Source organism: Ovis aries, chromosome 22 (genome assembly GCF_016772045.2).
Source record: "Ovis aries strain OAR_USU_Benz2616 breed Rambouillet chromosome 22, ARS-UI_Ramb_v3.0, whole genome shotgun sequence".
In the NCBI taxonomy this organism is placed as follows: Eukaryota; Metazoa; Chordata; class Mammalia; order Artiodactyla; family Bovidae; genus Ovis; species Ovis aries.
In genome coordinates this window covers 13,515,566-13,528,938 of record NC_056075.1, presented here as the reverse complement: position 1 = coordinate 13,528,938, position 13,373 = coordinate 13,515,566, and the positions used below count along the sequence as shown (strand labels likewise).

At 41.6% G+C, this 13,373-nt stretch overlaps 1 protein-coding gene across 6 annotated transcripts in view; it reads left to right on the top strand.

The window, feature by feature from the left end:
• The window catches only part of CPEB3 (cytoplasmic polyadenylation element binding protein 3), a 200,136-nt gene that overhangs the window by 43,487 nt on the left and 143,276 nt on the right, over positions 1 to 13,373 (top strand). For 4 of the 6 annotated variants that reach the window (XM_042238505.1, XM_042238504.1, XM_042238503.1 and 1 more), the window contains exons 1-2: positions 431 to 539; positions 3,371 to 4,386. In XM_042238505.1, coding sequence (XP_042094439.1) covers positions 3,382 to 4,386 — 1,005 coding nt within the window. In that variant the 5' untranslated portion in view covers positions 431 to 539; positions 3,371 to 3,381. Of the gene's footprint in view, positions 1 to 430; positions 3,159 to 3,370; positions 4,387 to 13,373 lie in introns of those variants that run through there. The other 2 variants (XM_027960371.3, XM_042238502.1) reach the window with 2 other exon arrangements.

Below are 13,373 nucleotides of genomic sequence, written 5' to 3'. Positions count from 1 at the left end.
TTACATGTATTTAAGTATGGTCAGATTTTAAGTATCTTTCCCTAGTAGTCCACCTCCGCCCTTCTTTATTCTTCCCCACCCCACCTCTTTTGGTGTGGTTGGGTTCCTACTGCTGGTTACCCAGTCATTACCATTCTAATACCATTTAAGGTAGCTCTGCTGGGTTTATTTATTTGAGTCCTGTAATCCAGTTTCTCTTTTAACCTGGCTTCCTAAATCAGTTGACAAACCGGTTTATTTTTCTCTTAACAACTCGTGATTTAGATTGGTTAGGAAGATAAAATGTAATCCGGCACAACCTCTTTCCCCTGGAATCAGTATTTGAAAGGCTTCCTCCTTTCGTGGCTGAGCGTGCTTAAGTCGGGCAGAGTACCTAGTGAAGGACTTCAGCCCCCACAGTTCCTTGTGTGCGCATGCCCTCTCTTCCTACAGTTGTCAAAGTGCTTTTGCCAGAGCGGTCACATAATCAACCTGAAAGAAGAAAATAAGTACTGTACACTTTTTAATTTTATCGATCCTTAAAAACTGGACCCTCAAAGGTAACTGCTGCTAAGAATTTGTTACTTGAGATTGGGTGATTGCATGTAAAGGAAGATCTATTGTGTGTGTGGTGGGGGGAGGGGAAGGAGGTATCTATTTCCCGGACTTTGCTGTAAATAAGAAAAAAGAAAAAAAGACTAACAAAAACCCACCCAAACGAATAGACTGTACAAACAGTTACTGACATTGCATATTAATTTTGTAAATGTTATTTTAATCTATTGCTTATCTTTTGTTTAAAAGGGTCTTATTTATTAAAGATGGGTCTTGACCTTGACAGAGTGAATTTATGCAGAAAGTGAAATTAATGTCTTTAAGAAATGTTAAGAAGAGAAATGAGTGTTCCTAGTATGATAAAAATTTTTAAATTTAATATATTAATATTATAGCCTTAAAATAGTCTGAGTCTAGCTTACTTTATGGCTTTTTTTTTTTGCCATAGGACAACATTAATTTTTCCACTATAAACATATAGTTTAAATTGAAGGCATTAACAGAAGGCATTGGTACTAGCATCAGAAAAGCTGAGTGATATTAAAATTGTAATCAAATGCATATTTCAGCCATGATGATATGGCTATTGTAAAGACAATTCTAGCCCACTGGGAGAGACTCAAATCCCAGATTATAATGGTTTACTGCAGCACTGCTTAAACCAAGTATAAAAATGTCTCTTTCTATGTCCATTTTCTTTGGCAACAATAGAACTTTGTGTTGCTGTGAATCCAAGCTCTCCCTGCCTCTTTGTCATATTTACAATACTGATCAAAGTCATTATTTTAGACCAAGGGAATTAAGGAACACAAAACCAATCTTAAATAGGTTTTATTGGTAGTAGTTGGCCATTTGTGATTTGTATTATACTGGGTTGGGTTCTTTTGGAGGGGTGGGTTGGGGAGGGAGGAGTTAAGGTGGCTGTGAAGCTTTTCCTTGAGCCCACTATTTTGTCTGTGTATGAAACTTTAGAATGAGATATTAACCATTTTGAAGATATTCTTCAACAAAATAGTAGAACTACTTTTAATTCCATTTCTTAGTCTGACATATTTTGCTTAATAGTTAAGAGCAGTAGCAAATCCATTTCCCAGCACATTTATTTTACAGCAGTTATCGTGAGAATATCCAAAGGCACAACTTCAGTGTGTATCTGAATGCCATTTTAGGAGTGTCCTGAGAAAGATCCTTCTCAGAGTATCTGAGTTAATTAACTGTATTAAATATATTAATAACTTTGTTGCAAGTATACTGAATCACCATCTAAAAATAATCATGTATTTGATCATATGCACCTTGAACATTTCAAAATACTTGTTTTCAGGGTCTCGGCACTGTAATATTCATATATTTAAAGCAATTAACGTGTTCTAAAGGACAAATGAACTCAGTGGTAACTATGGGTATGGAAATCTCCTGGTTTTGAGCGATTACTATTTTCATCCTTGAATGATAAAAGAGGCCGTATGGCAGAGGTGAATATAGCCCTTCTATGCGAAATGGAAAATACCATACACTCCTTATATGGCTAAATGAAGCAGTGATGGCAATGCACTATAATTACAATGTATGAGAATTTGCGACTTTGTACTGTGCTATTTTTAACACGTTAGCTAGCATATGGTAATTCAGGGTCTTCAAACCATAATCTTCCACTGTTAATACTAGTGATAAGAAAATAGGTTCTAAATTTGCCAAAGTCTTGTGACCAAGGCAGCAGCAGGAGGATTCAAAAAATGAAAAAATCTGGCAACCCCAGTGTTATCTTGACTTCATACTTAAATCTGAGGGATTTTTTTTAAAGCCCCACCCCCACCTCATCTCATAGACAGTCCCCCGTCCCCCTCCCTCTTTTCTCTCTCCTTCTTCCTCCCTCCCTCCGCGTGTCTCTCTCCCTCTCTCTCTCTGACCTCAAATCCAACGAGAACATTTCTTCACTCTGCAGAGAAATTCTCAGGCTCCTGTTGAGACCTGAACTACTGAGATGCCAAGAAATCTCTTAAGAGGCAGAATTGGAAACGAGAACATTGGAGAATAAGCAAAAAAAAAAAAACAAACAAACAAACAAAAAAAACCCACCCATCTAATCCTTAGGATAACAAGAAGCAAGCACTTGCAAATGTTTCAGTAGATTTTTACCTCTTTTAAAAGGATGTTGGTTTTTTTTTTTTTTAATGTCTCGTAACAAAATGGAGTAGCTGCAGCTACTGGGAGGCCAGAGAATGGTTGTGCAGTTGAGTCCTCCTAACAAATGGCAAGGATTTCCTCCCTCGTGGTTCGCTGCGGCTAAATGAAACAATTATCTAGGCAAGAAGGCAGTTTGCTAATCAAGGGGGATAAGACTACTGTTTCTTTAAAGTGTCCGAGCTGGGAAGGGGGAAGAAAGGGTCGTGTGTGGTGTCTTTTTAACCTTGCTGAAGGACGCAGCTGTATTTATTGACGTATGCAAATAGCTGGGGGAGGGTGGTGCTTGGGAAAAAACAGGAACCAGAATCAGTTTCTCATTGCAGGGTGAACGCTCTGAGTTCCGGTGAAGGGGAAAGAGACGTGGCGAAATTGCTGTCTTTCTGTCTTATAAGCACCTCTCTTACTAATACAGAAAAGGAACCTAGACATCAGAAAGGGTGAAGACGCTCTCACAGTATTTTTAGAGACCTTGCACGAGCTCCCCCACCCCAGCCCGACCTGTTCTTCTAAATGGGAGATTATGGATTTGCATTGCAATTGGCTAGTAGCGGTGGCACTGGATTTTCGCAACTAAAACACCCGGCCGCTCCAGCAAGCGGCATTAACGAACACACTGACAATAACGCGTTTCTCTTTTTTCCCATTTCAGCTGCGCAAACCATGCAGGATGATTTACTGATGGACAAAAGCAAAACCCAGCCCCAGCCCCAGCAGCAGCGGCAGCAGCAGCAGCAGCAGCCCCAGCCCGAGCCCAGCACCGCCGAAGCCCCTTCCACGCCCCTGTCCTCAGAGACCCCCAAGCCGGAGGACAGCAGCGCAGTGCCGGCCCTCAGCCCCGCCGCGGCCCCGCCGGCCCCTAACGGCCCCGACAAGATGCAGATGGAATCGCCGCTCCTGCCGGGCTTGGGTTTCCACCAGCCCCCTCAGCAGCCGCCGCCGCCACCGCAGGAGCCCGCGGCGCCGGGCGCGTCTCTGTCGCCGTCCTTCGGCAGCACCTGGTCCACGGGCACCACGAACGCGGTAGAGGACAGCTTCTTCCAGGGGATCACCCCAGTCAACGGGACCATGCTCTTCCAGAACTTCCCGCACCACGTCAACCCAGTCTTCGGAGGCACCTTCTCCCCGCAGATCGGCCTGGCGCAGACCCAGCACCACCAGCAGCCGCCGCCGCCCGCGCCGCAGCCAGCGCAGCCCGCGCAGCCCCCGCAGGCGCAGCCCTCGCAGCAGCGCCGCTCGCCTGCCAGCCCCAGCCAGGCTCCCTACGCGCAGAGGGGCGCCACGGCGGCGTACGGTCACCAGCCCATCATGACTAGCAAGCCGTCCTCGTCCTCGGCCGCCGCGGCCGCAGCCGCCGCCGCCGCCGCCTCGTCCGCGTCGTCCAGCTGGAACACGCACCAGAGCGTGAACGCCGCCTGGAGCGCGCCGTCCAACCCGTGGGGCGGCCTGCAGGCGGGCAGGGACCCTCGCCGGGCGGTCGGCGTGGGCGTGGGCGTGGGCGTGGGGGTGCCCTCGCCCCTCAACCCCATCTCGCCTCTCAAAAAGCCCTTCTCCAGCAACGTGATCGCGCCGCCCAAGTTCCCCCGCGCGGCCCCGCTCACCTCCAAGTCCTGGATGGAGGATAACGCTTTCCGGACCGATAATGGTAACAATCTGTTGCCATTTCAGGTAATGCTCCGGTGCACCTGTATACGCTTTCCTTCCACTCCCCTCCCCTTTCCCTGTCTTCCCTGCCATTTAATCGGCCATTGATTGTGGTTCTTTAAAAAAGGCAGCGTTTGCCAACTCCCCTGCCCTTTTCCGAAGCCTTCAGTTCACTGGGGGTGTTCCACTACGGGGACAAGGGTGGGGGAGACGTTGTGACTGGCCGAGGAATCTTATTTATGCACCCTGACGAGATAGAAAGGGGCCTTTTTCTTTTAGCCTGTTTTTTCTCTTCGTCGTGCTTGTGCCTCTTCTCTTAACCTTCTTTGACAGGAAAAGCTGCAAGTGTATGGCAAGGTGCCGGCATAGTTCCAGGCTGAGTAGGCTGAGTGAGATTCCTGTCTTTTCCAGTGGCTGCACGTTTCATGTTATGCAATCCCGGGCTCAGGGTGTCTCCGGAAAGCCGTCCACTCCCAAACCACCCTGGCCCTACTCTTCAAGGGGTTAACAGCCCTGGAGTGGTGCTATTTCAGACAGTTGCATATGCTCAATTAAACTAATGTGAACACATGTGTTTATGTCTCGCTAAGGTGCTGGCATCATTAATAGCAATCAGCATATTGCCCCTGCCGGGAAAATTAGAGTGTGAGATTCCAATAAACACTGGAACTGTATCAGGAACCAAGATGGAAGAGTGGAAATTCTAGGGGTAACCTTTCCCATGTTATCTAGGACTTAGAAATTTTTTTGTTTTGTTTTTAATCCAGAGGATAGAGACAATAGGACGCGACCTTCAGAGCCATATTGCAATGGAGTCTATTTGCTAGCCAGCACTGAAATATTTAAAGCTGCAGTGTCCTTCAGTTGGGTTATTTAAGAAGACAGTGCAGATCAATTACACTATTTGAAACTGGGCAAAGTGAAAGTCTTGCAACTTTAATGAAAAATGAGCCTTGTGTCTTGGTGTTAAATGCCAGTGAAAAACTCAGGAAGTGCCCCAGACAAAAAGGTTGAATGGAGTGTCCTTATTCTGTACTTGCTTTCTGATCCAGTGCGTGGCCACATCAGTTGGCAGTGTGCTGGACATCTTGAGTTGGAAAAGGGTGGTGAGGGTGAGGGCTCACTGGAGGCCTTTGTTCTCAGGAAAACATTCATCCTTCACTTACAAACTGATTTGTCCATAGGCTTCCAGGCTCGGTTAAAAGAGAAAGAAGGAGTGAGGGCGGCTCTGGATAAGACCCAGCTTAGATCTTTGGATCCGAGGAAATGAAACAGAAATCCTTTGAGCATTGCTGAAAAATGGCAGAATCGACATTCGACAGAGTTAGTTTAAAGCATCAGGTGCAGTTGGAGCCTTATTTTATTGCTCTTTACATTTCAGATGTGATGTTTGGTGTGGCTCCCATCCATGAAGGAGGAGGTAGGGATATTAAGAAGCACATGATGCTGTAAGCTAGAGCAAGAATTTTTAACCTCGTCAGTTCAAGGGGGTCCCTGACACCCATAAATTATGTGTATGAGAATTTTTAATGAGCCAATCTTACCAGATTTTTACAGGATCGCTTCAGGGATGGAAGAGTCCAATTTCTCTATGTGCTTATTTGTGTGTGTGTGTGTTGGAGGGCTAGACAGGCAGGCTGCCTTTGATAGGAGAGCCCCTCTTTTACTAACAGTCTCTCTTTTTATTCTGATGCGGTCTACCCAAATCTAGTTTTAGAAGATAACCTAAAATCTAACAGAAATTTCAGGCCTGGAAGCTGATAGTGTAGACATTAGCTATTTCTAAGAGTAGAATCTGAATACAACTAGGTTTTGATTAATTATTTCCAGAAATGGGGACTAGGGAGAGATTAAATCCATAAAATTTCCCCCAAACTGATATTGACAAGTAATATGGGGATTGCCAGTTGTTTCTCAGCAAAGCGTTTACCAGCCATGCTAATAAGAGCCAGATGGACTGGATTGAGTTTGGATTCTTGTTTTTTCATCCCTGGTAGTGTTATTGAGTAGGGAAAGATGGCCAAAAGATTTGTAGAAGGAGAGATTTGATTGAAAAGTGAGTTTATAAATTTGGCCTTAGGAAGAATTACGTGGACTTTATGTCTCTCTCTCTCTTTTTAAAAACTATTTAAAATGGAGCTTTAGGGTTTTGAAACAATATTAGAACCAGAGTAGGAGTAACCTGGCTGTGTTTTGGCTTGGAATATTATCATACTAGGTTTCTATTGATAAATATATCAAGTTTAAAAAGACAAAAATACCTTGAGTCTTGAGGGCAGAAATTTACATGTTTGTGTGTGTATTTGAATCATTTTTCTACGAAAAGATAATGCCTTAAGTAGTTCTTAATGACTTTTTAAAAATTATTTTGATAAATAGGACTTTTTTCTTTAAATCTAGGAGTTTATTTCATAGAATACCACCTGAATTTGTTTTTATTCCACAGACTGTTTGAGCTAAAAGGGGCTTTCAATAGTGATCTACACTAATGTATCTTAATATTAAAAAAAAAAATCCATATCTCCAGCCCATTCCCAACAGTGCTGGTTCACTCTTTCGCCAACTAATAAAATAGTTTTTGGAACTTTTCTTCTGTGGTTTATATTGTGAAAGCAGTCACTGTATTTGAATGTGATTTTTCAAACTACACATGCTTTCTATGCCCTTCCCTTAATTCTAACAAAGTTGACTGGTTTCTCTGCGTTAGGGTGGCTCCTTCCTTAGGGATTACTTGTATCTAGAAGCCACCTTGTTTCTATAAATAAGGAAACTGAGGTCCCGGGAGGTAGTGTGGCATAACTAAGGTACTAGCACTTTGGCTAATTTTGTTGATGTGTGTTCTTAACTTCCCTGTAGCACTGGTCCTGTCAGGTACAATTCATTTTAATATCAGGCTCTCTTTGGGCTCCATTCAAAGGGACTTACTTATGGAACTATCTCATGAGGTTCTCCATCTGGCTCTTAGTGCTGTACCACCCACCATCCGAGCTCAAGAGCAGTGAGTTACCCTGCATGGGGTATTATACTATGCTTCATTCTCTTATTTATGTAAGAAAGAGAAGCCTAGGTTTGTAAAAGGACTAGAACCAGAGGTATTTTCTCTATGTAATGAATTTGGGCTTAGATGCTGTTGTTGTCCAGAGACATTTAGAAAGGACTTTTGAGAGCACCTGTTCCACTACTCGGCTCATTTTCCAGAAGAGGAAATGAAAGTTCAGATGGCTTCCTCAAGTTCAGGTGGGTAGTTTCTATCAGAAGCAGATTTTGGAGACAGATTGCTAGGTTCACATCTTAACTCTGCCAGTTCCTAACCTTGTAATCTTGAGAAAATTGTGTATACATGTTGATCCTCAAGTTTATCATCTGTAAAATGGGAATAATGATAATTGCTTGCTTCATAGGAATTCAGTGAGAAGCTACGTATAAAGTGCTTAGCACAATTTTTGGCTCATAGTAAAGTACCTTATAAATGTTGAATTATGATTATTGCTAGTTATAATGGTGACCAGAGGCTTTGTATGATCTTATCATAGTGGGGATTACTGCTTTTTCATTCTGTGCAATCTGAAAAACCCCAAACTTCTGTGTAATGTTATTTAGTACTTTTTTCATCTGTCTGAAGGTACTCTCTGGTTACTGTAACAATGAGGTGATCGCCCACTTACCTGTGAGCGAGGTCCTTTGCTAAGCACTTCATATGCAGTTTCTTTTTGGAACTCCTTTAAAGTAGAGGATTATTATTAGCCTCATTATCCTGACAAAGAAATTGAGGGTTAGTGCGTTTACATTATTTCCTCACAGTCACATAGCCAGTAACTGGCAGAGTTGGGATTTGAACCCAGGAGATCTGCTTCTAGAGCCTGTGGACTACTAGTGTTAATTGTGCTGGTGGGTTGTCTATAACAGAGAAAGAAATTTCTTACATGAATTCGTGGGAATATAAATTACTTTTAAAAAAATATGCCTATGCATAATAAATTTTGAAGAAACGTCAATATTTTCAACCTACCTATTCTCCTTTTATTTTTGAAACTCTTTTCAGGAGGTAAGCTGTCTAGTTTATTCTTGCTTTTGAGTAAGGATAGTATGTATGGCCTAGACCTTTCTATAGTTGGTTTCTTAACTACTGCTCTAATGTAAAACCACTTAAAGTCCACCCAATTCCACAAATTGTTTCAGAACTTATTATGGTATGGTTAATATGTATGCCAGAAAAGCCGCAGTATCTATATTCTATGTAAAAGAGGCATTGGTTAGAAAATATTGGAAGATTTTCTATACTACTGAAAACATTAATATATAAACTGTATACTTTAAAATTGCATGTAGAAAAGGACTTAGCTTTAAACTCTTCATAACCTTGTAGCAAGTTGATATAAAAATATGCTCTCAGAATTGTAATGAGTTTAGATATCCTCTAAGACATAATTTTCTACTTAAATATCTTTCTCCATTGGTTGGCCTATTTTGCTGTCTTCCAAGGGCTGCGTAAGGGGTAATGCGTATCCACTTGGAGTATGTCATTGCTTAGATAGTTTTTGTAGTGTTTTGATCGGCAAGTGTCAAAAGAATGTGCTTACTACAATATGAAAAATTTGGTGAAGCCTTGTGGATTTTACTGAGGAAGGGAATGGAGGGGAATATAGAGTAGTGGACAGCCTTTCAAGTTTGGAATGAGGAAAACTCTGGTTGAAGCCCCAGCTCTGTCACTGGTGATTAGAATCAAGTCATTTATCCAGTGATTTCTTTTTCCAAAAGTCTGCAAAAATGGAAAGAGCCTGTCTTTTGGGTTTCTTTTATGAGAGAATGTATACAGGTGTTCAGAAAATTAGATACTGGTATGGCAGAGATATTACTTTGCCAACAAAGGTCTGTCTAGTTGAGGCTATGGTTTTTCCAGTGGTCATGTATGGATGTGAGAGTTGGACTGTGAAGAAGGCTGAATGCCAAAGAATTGATGCTTTTGAACTGTGGTGTTGGAAAAGGCTCCTGAGAGTCCCTTGGACTGCAAGGAGATCCAACCAGTCCATTCTGAAGGAGATCAGCCCTGGGTGCTCTTTGGAAAGAATGATGCTAAAGCTGAAGCTCCAGTACTTTGGCCATCTCATGTGAAGAGTTGACTCACCGGAAAAGACTCTGATGCTGGGAGGGATTGGGGGCAGGAGGAGAAGGGGACGACAGAGGATGAGATGGCTGGATGGCATCACCAACTTGATGGACATGAGTTTGAGTGAACTCTGGGAGTTGGTGATGGACAGGGAGGCCTGGTGTGCTGCGATTCATGGGGTTGCAAAGAGTCGGACATGACTGAGCTACTGAACTGAACTGATGGCTCTTAAATGTCTGCCTAACCACTGGTAACTAGAGACAGTTCCAGTTTAATAGAAGACATACTTGTTGCTAGCCAGTAGTCCAGGGTGAAATGCTAGTGGGCATCTGGAAGCAGAAAGGGCCTAGAAAGATGTGTCCAGCAGCGACAGAAGAGCAGCGAAAGGCTGTGTGTGTGTTATGCTGACCGCCTGTCCTAGAAGCCAGTCATGGTGCTCTGGAGGTGCTGTGACTTATGTCATAAGGATGGTGTGTATTTATAACTACCTGCTTCTTCTGTGGCTAAGTCACCAATGCAAATGTGAGATTTTGGTTGTTCTGGAGCCCCAAAGGCTCTGATCTGAAGCTCCTTACCACCACTACCCTGAAGACCACGCCAGACTCTGTAGGGAGCAGGGTAGTTATGAGAAAGAGAATTCAGTATAGATACCCACGTTTGGATCTTGACAGTTGAGGATTATATTCTAGCTACAGCTTCAAAGGTGCTTTCCTGGAGAGATCACTACTGCTTGCAGTAGTAGCTGGCTTCATAGGGAATTTTCCCTAGTTGGTTCCTATACCTTGTAGGTGGCTTGTTCTGCGGGCATCTGTTACGCTTCAGTCCTGTTACATTTAGTTTTCATATGCTTTGATGTTCATTACAAGTGCTGGGCATGTAAACTTCTTCTTAATGTGAAACCATTGTAATGTTTTGACCTAATTTGATGTAGGGAAGTACTAGTGAATTATAATAATACAATAAATTAGCATATTAGAATCAAGACCACTCTTCTTTCCAGAAATACTATTACATAATCCTCAGAAATAATGACTATATGATATGAAACGTTGTTAGAAGTCTTCAGAGTTAGAGAAACAGAAATGGGCACCAAAGAGCCTTTATATCGTTTGAAGTGATCATGGAATAAAGGTACACAGAGGGAGAGAAATGTTGTGTACTGACATTGTTTGGATAAGACTTGTACAGCCAAATATCTTCATTTCTCAAATGTTCAAACTTATTTCAAAGGCAAGGTCAGGTACAGGACAAAAAACTTAACCCCTTATCTTTAGAAATTCCGTGCAGTGAATTAAATGGCCAGTGTGGCCAACTGAACCAGCATCTAGAAGTTCATGAGCATCTGACAGTAGGTGCTCACTAAATGAATGAATAAACATTTAAATGCAAGTTGCTACAGTTTTGTCCTTTCTACAAGACCGCATGTTTAACATTTTCAAGACAACTTCTCTACTACAGCACTTCTCTACAAGGTGTTCATAGAATATGAAAACATAGGCAAATGTACAGAATGTCATAAAGGATATCTTCACATAGTTTCTAGGCTGTGACTCTGTGTGTAGGTTTGGCATGTTAAGAAGTAAGCAAGGGTCTTGCTTCGATGTAAGAAATTTTGGCCGCCAATAGAGGGTAACATTAACTTGTATCCTGTGAGCTAAATTTTTCTTTACTTCTTCACTATTAATCAACTTGTTCTTTTGGAGTTAACTGACTCTGTCATGGTGATCTGTTTTATTCCTGTCTTCCCAAATCAAGTTATAAATATTTGAAGTGACCAGAATGAGCGTCAGAATACATATTAAGGTGACAATTCTTTGGTCTAAGAGGTTGACACAGAAGTAGATTATAGTTGGCCTGTTCATCTACTCATTCATTTGAAGATTGTGAGATTAGAAAGCAGAGATGTAAGGGGCAAAAGACATTCTATCTTAGATACATGGTAGAGTTTTGGGACTAGCTAAGGATTTAAATACTTCAGAGGAAACATTTTAATGATCTGACATTCTAACCCCCTAAGTCCAGAAGACCTAGTTCTTAGGTTTCAGATAGCCAGCAGTTAAAAAGGACAAGAAGTGAATGTGCTCAGAAGCACCTCTCTTTTGCAATCTGTTGTGGAAATTTTCCTTTCCTCTTTTGGACTAGAGACATATAAACTAGATATGCAGGGGATTAAAAATAGTGAAGACCAGTGAGGTTTATGAATAAAGATTGTGGGGAAAGGCCGAGAGATAATTTTTGGATCATGAATCCATTGTTTATGTGTTTGCATTTGATTTTATGGGTAAACTATTCAACTCTTTGCCACATTGTTATTTGAAGTGATTGTAATCAATGGTAGAATCCTGTGTTCAGATAAACAGCCCATGCAGTATTTTTGTTAATCACATATCTATTACAGAATTTCCTGATCAAAGGGATGGGATTTGTATTAAGTTTCTTTTGGCATCTTTGTTCACAGTCATAATCCATGTACTCCAGCTTGTGGGTGTTGTATTATTTTTGATGTCATCTCCAAACAGATTCAGCTAACAAATACAGGGGACCCTGCATGTCAAGCACTGGCCTCACCCTTTTCACATAAAATATTTTATTTAATCCTTATACGTTTCTTGTGAATTAGGGGTCATCATCCACCTTAGACTCAGACTATCACCAGACGAGTAAGGTGACAGAGGAGGTCTTTTGACTCTGTGTCCAGTTCTCTCATTTTACTACACTTGCTTGTCTGTTACCACTTAATGCTCTTTCAGTGTGCCTTTGATATTTCACTCTTTCCCCAGAAATTCCCTGATTCCCCTCATCCCTCATTTCCTATAAGCCCTCCTTACTCACTGAAATGAGATGAGGTTTTTGTTTGTTTCCCCACACTAGAATGTAGGTTCCACAAAGACAAGGACCTTTTTCCCTGTTGTGTTTTCGGGGTTGTAACGGTACCTGGGATATTTTAGGCACATGGTAAATATTTGTTGAATGATTCACATTTACAAGCGATCGATAAGGTATTTATTGGTCATTTGCATGTAGTTGGCAATGTAAGAGCAATTTCATCTTATAAACATTTAACTGGCTGCTCCCCGAGGTCAGGCACTGTGGATTAAAGCTGAGCCGTATCCTGTCCTCACCCAGCTCCCTCACAAACGTGAGCTAAAATATAGGATGGTAAGTTTTATAATGCGATGATATCACACAGCAAAGAGAATGTGTGGTTGAATCAGAGGAAGGACACATTAAATTGTGGAGAGGGGTATATAAGGGGTGGGCTGGAAAGGCTCTAGGAAAGTCTTTTGTAGTTAAAAATATTTTCAAATGTTTTCTGATTTTGAGAGTAATACATGTTCGTTATAAACTTGAGGGAAAAAGAGTGGCTGTCATTCTTTCAGCCAGAAACAATTATTCTTAAAGTTTTGGTGCATTTTCTGATAATTCTGTCTTTAATGTATTATATGTATAGTATATTTTATATGGTTGAGATGATTTTATTGTAAATACTTTTATTCCCATATTTTTTAGCTTTTCATACTATTAAATTTATAAACTTTTTTTAAATAGTCCATCACAGAAATCCCTTGCAGTTTAACAAATTATATTTGTATTTGGAGGATTTCACTTTTCAGTTTTTAACTGTTAAACATAATGGTGTCATGAACATCTTTGGGCATTTAAAATTTTTATGTAGAGGTGAGTGGATAGGATTCCATAGACAGACCAGGACATCATGGTTGGCGTTGCAGCAAAGATTTATTTTAAACAGAGGGAACAACAGAGTCACAGGAAAACACATGCACACACACACAGACACACACAACATGGTGTATTGAGGAAGCAGAAGATTCAGCATAGTGGTGAGACTAGTGGGAGATGAGGCTGGAGATGTAGATAGGGTCAGATCACAAAGGACATTCCA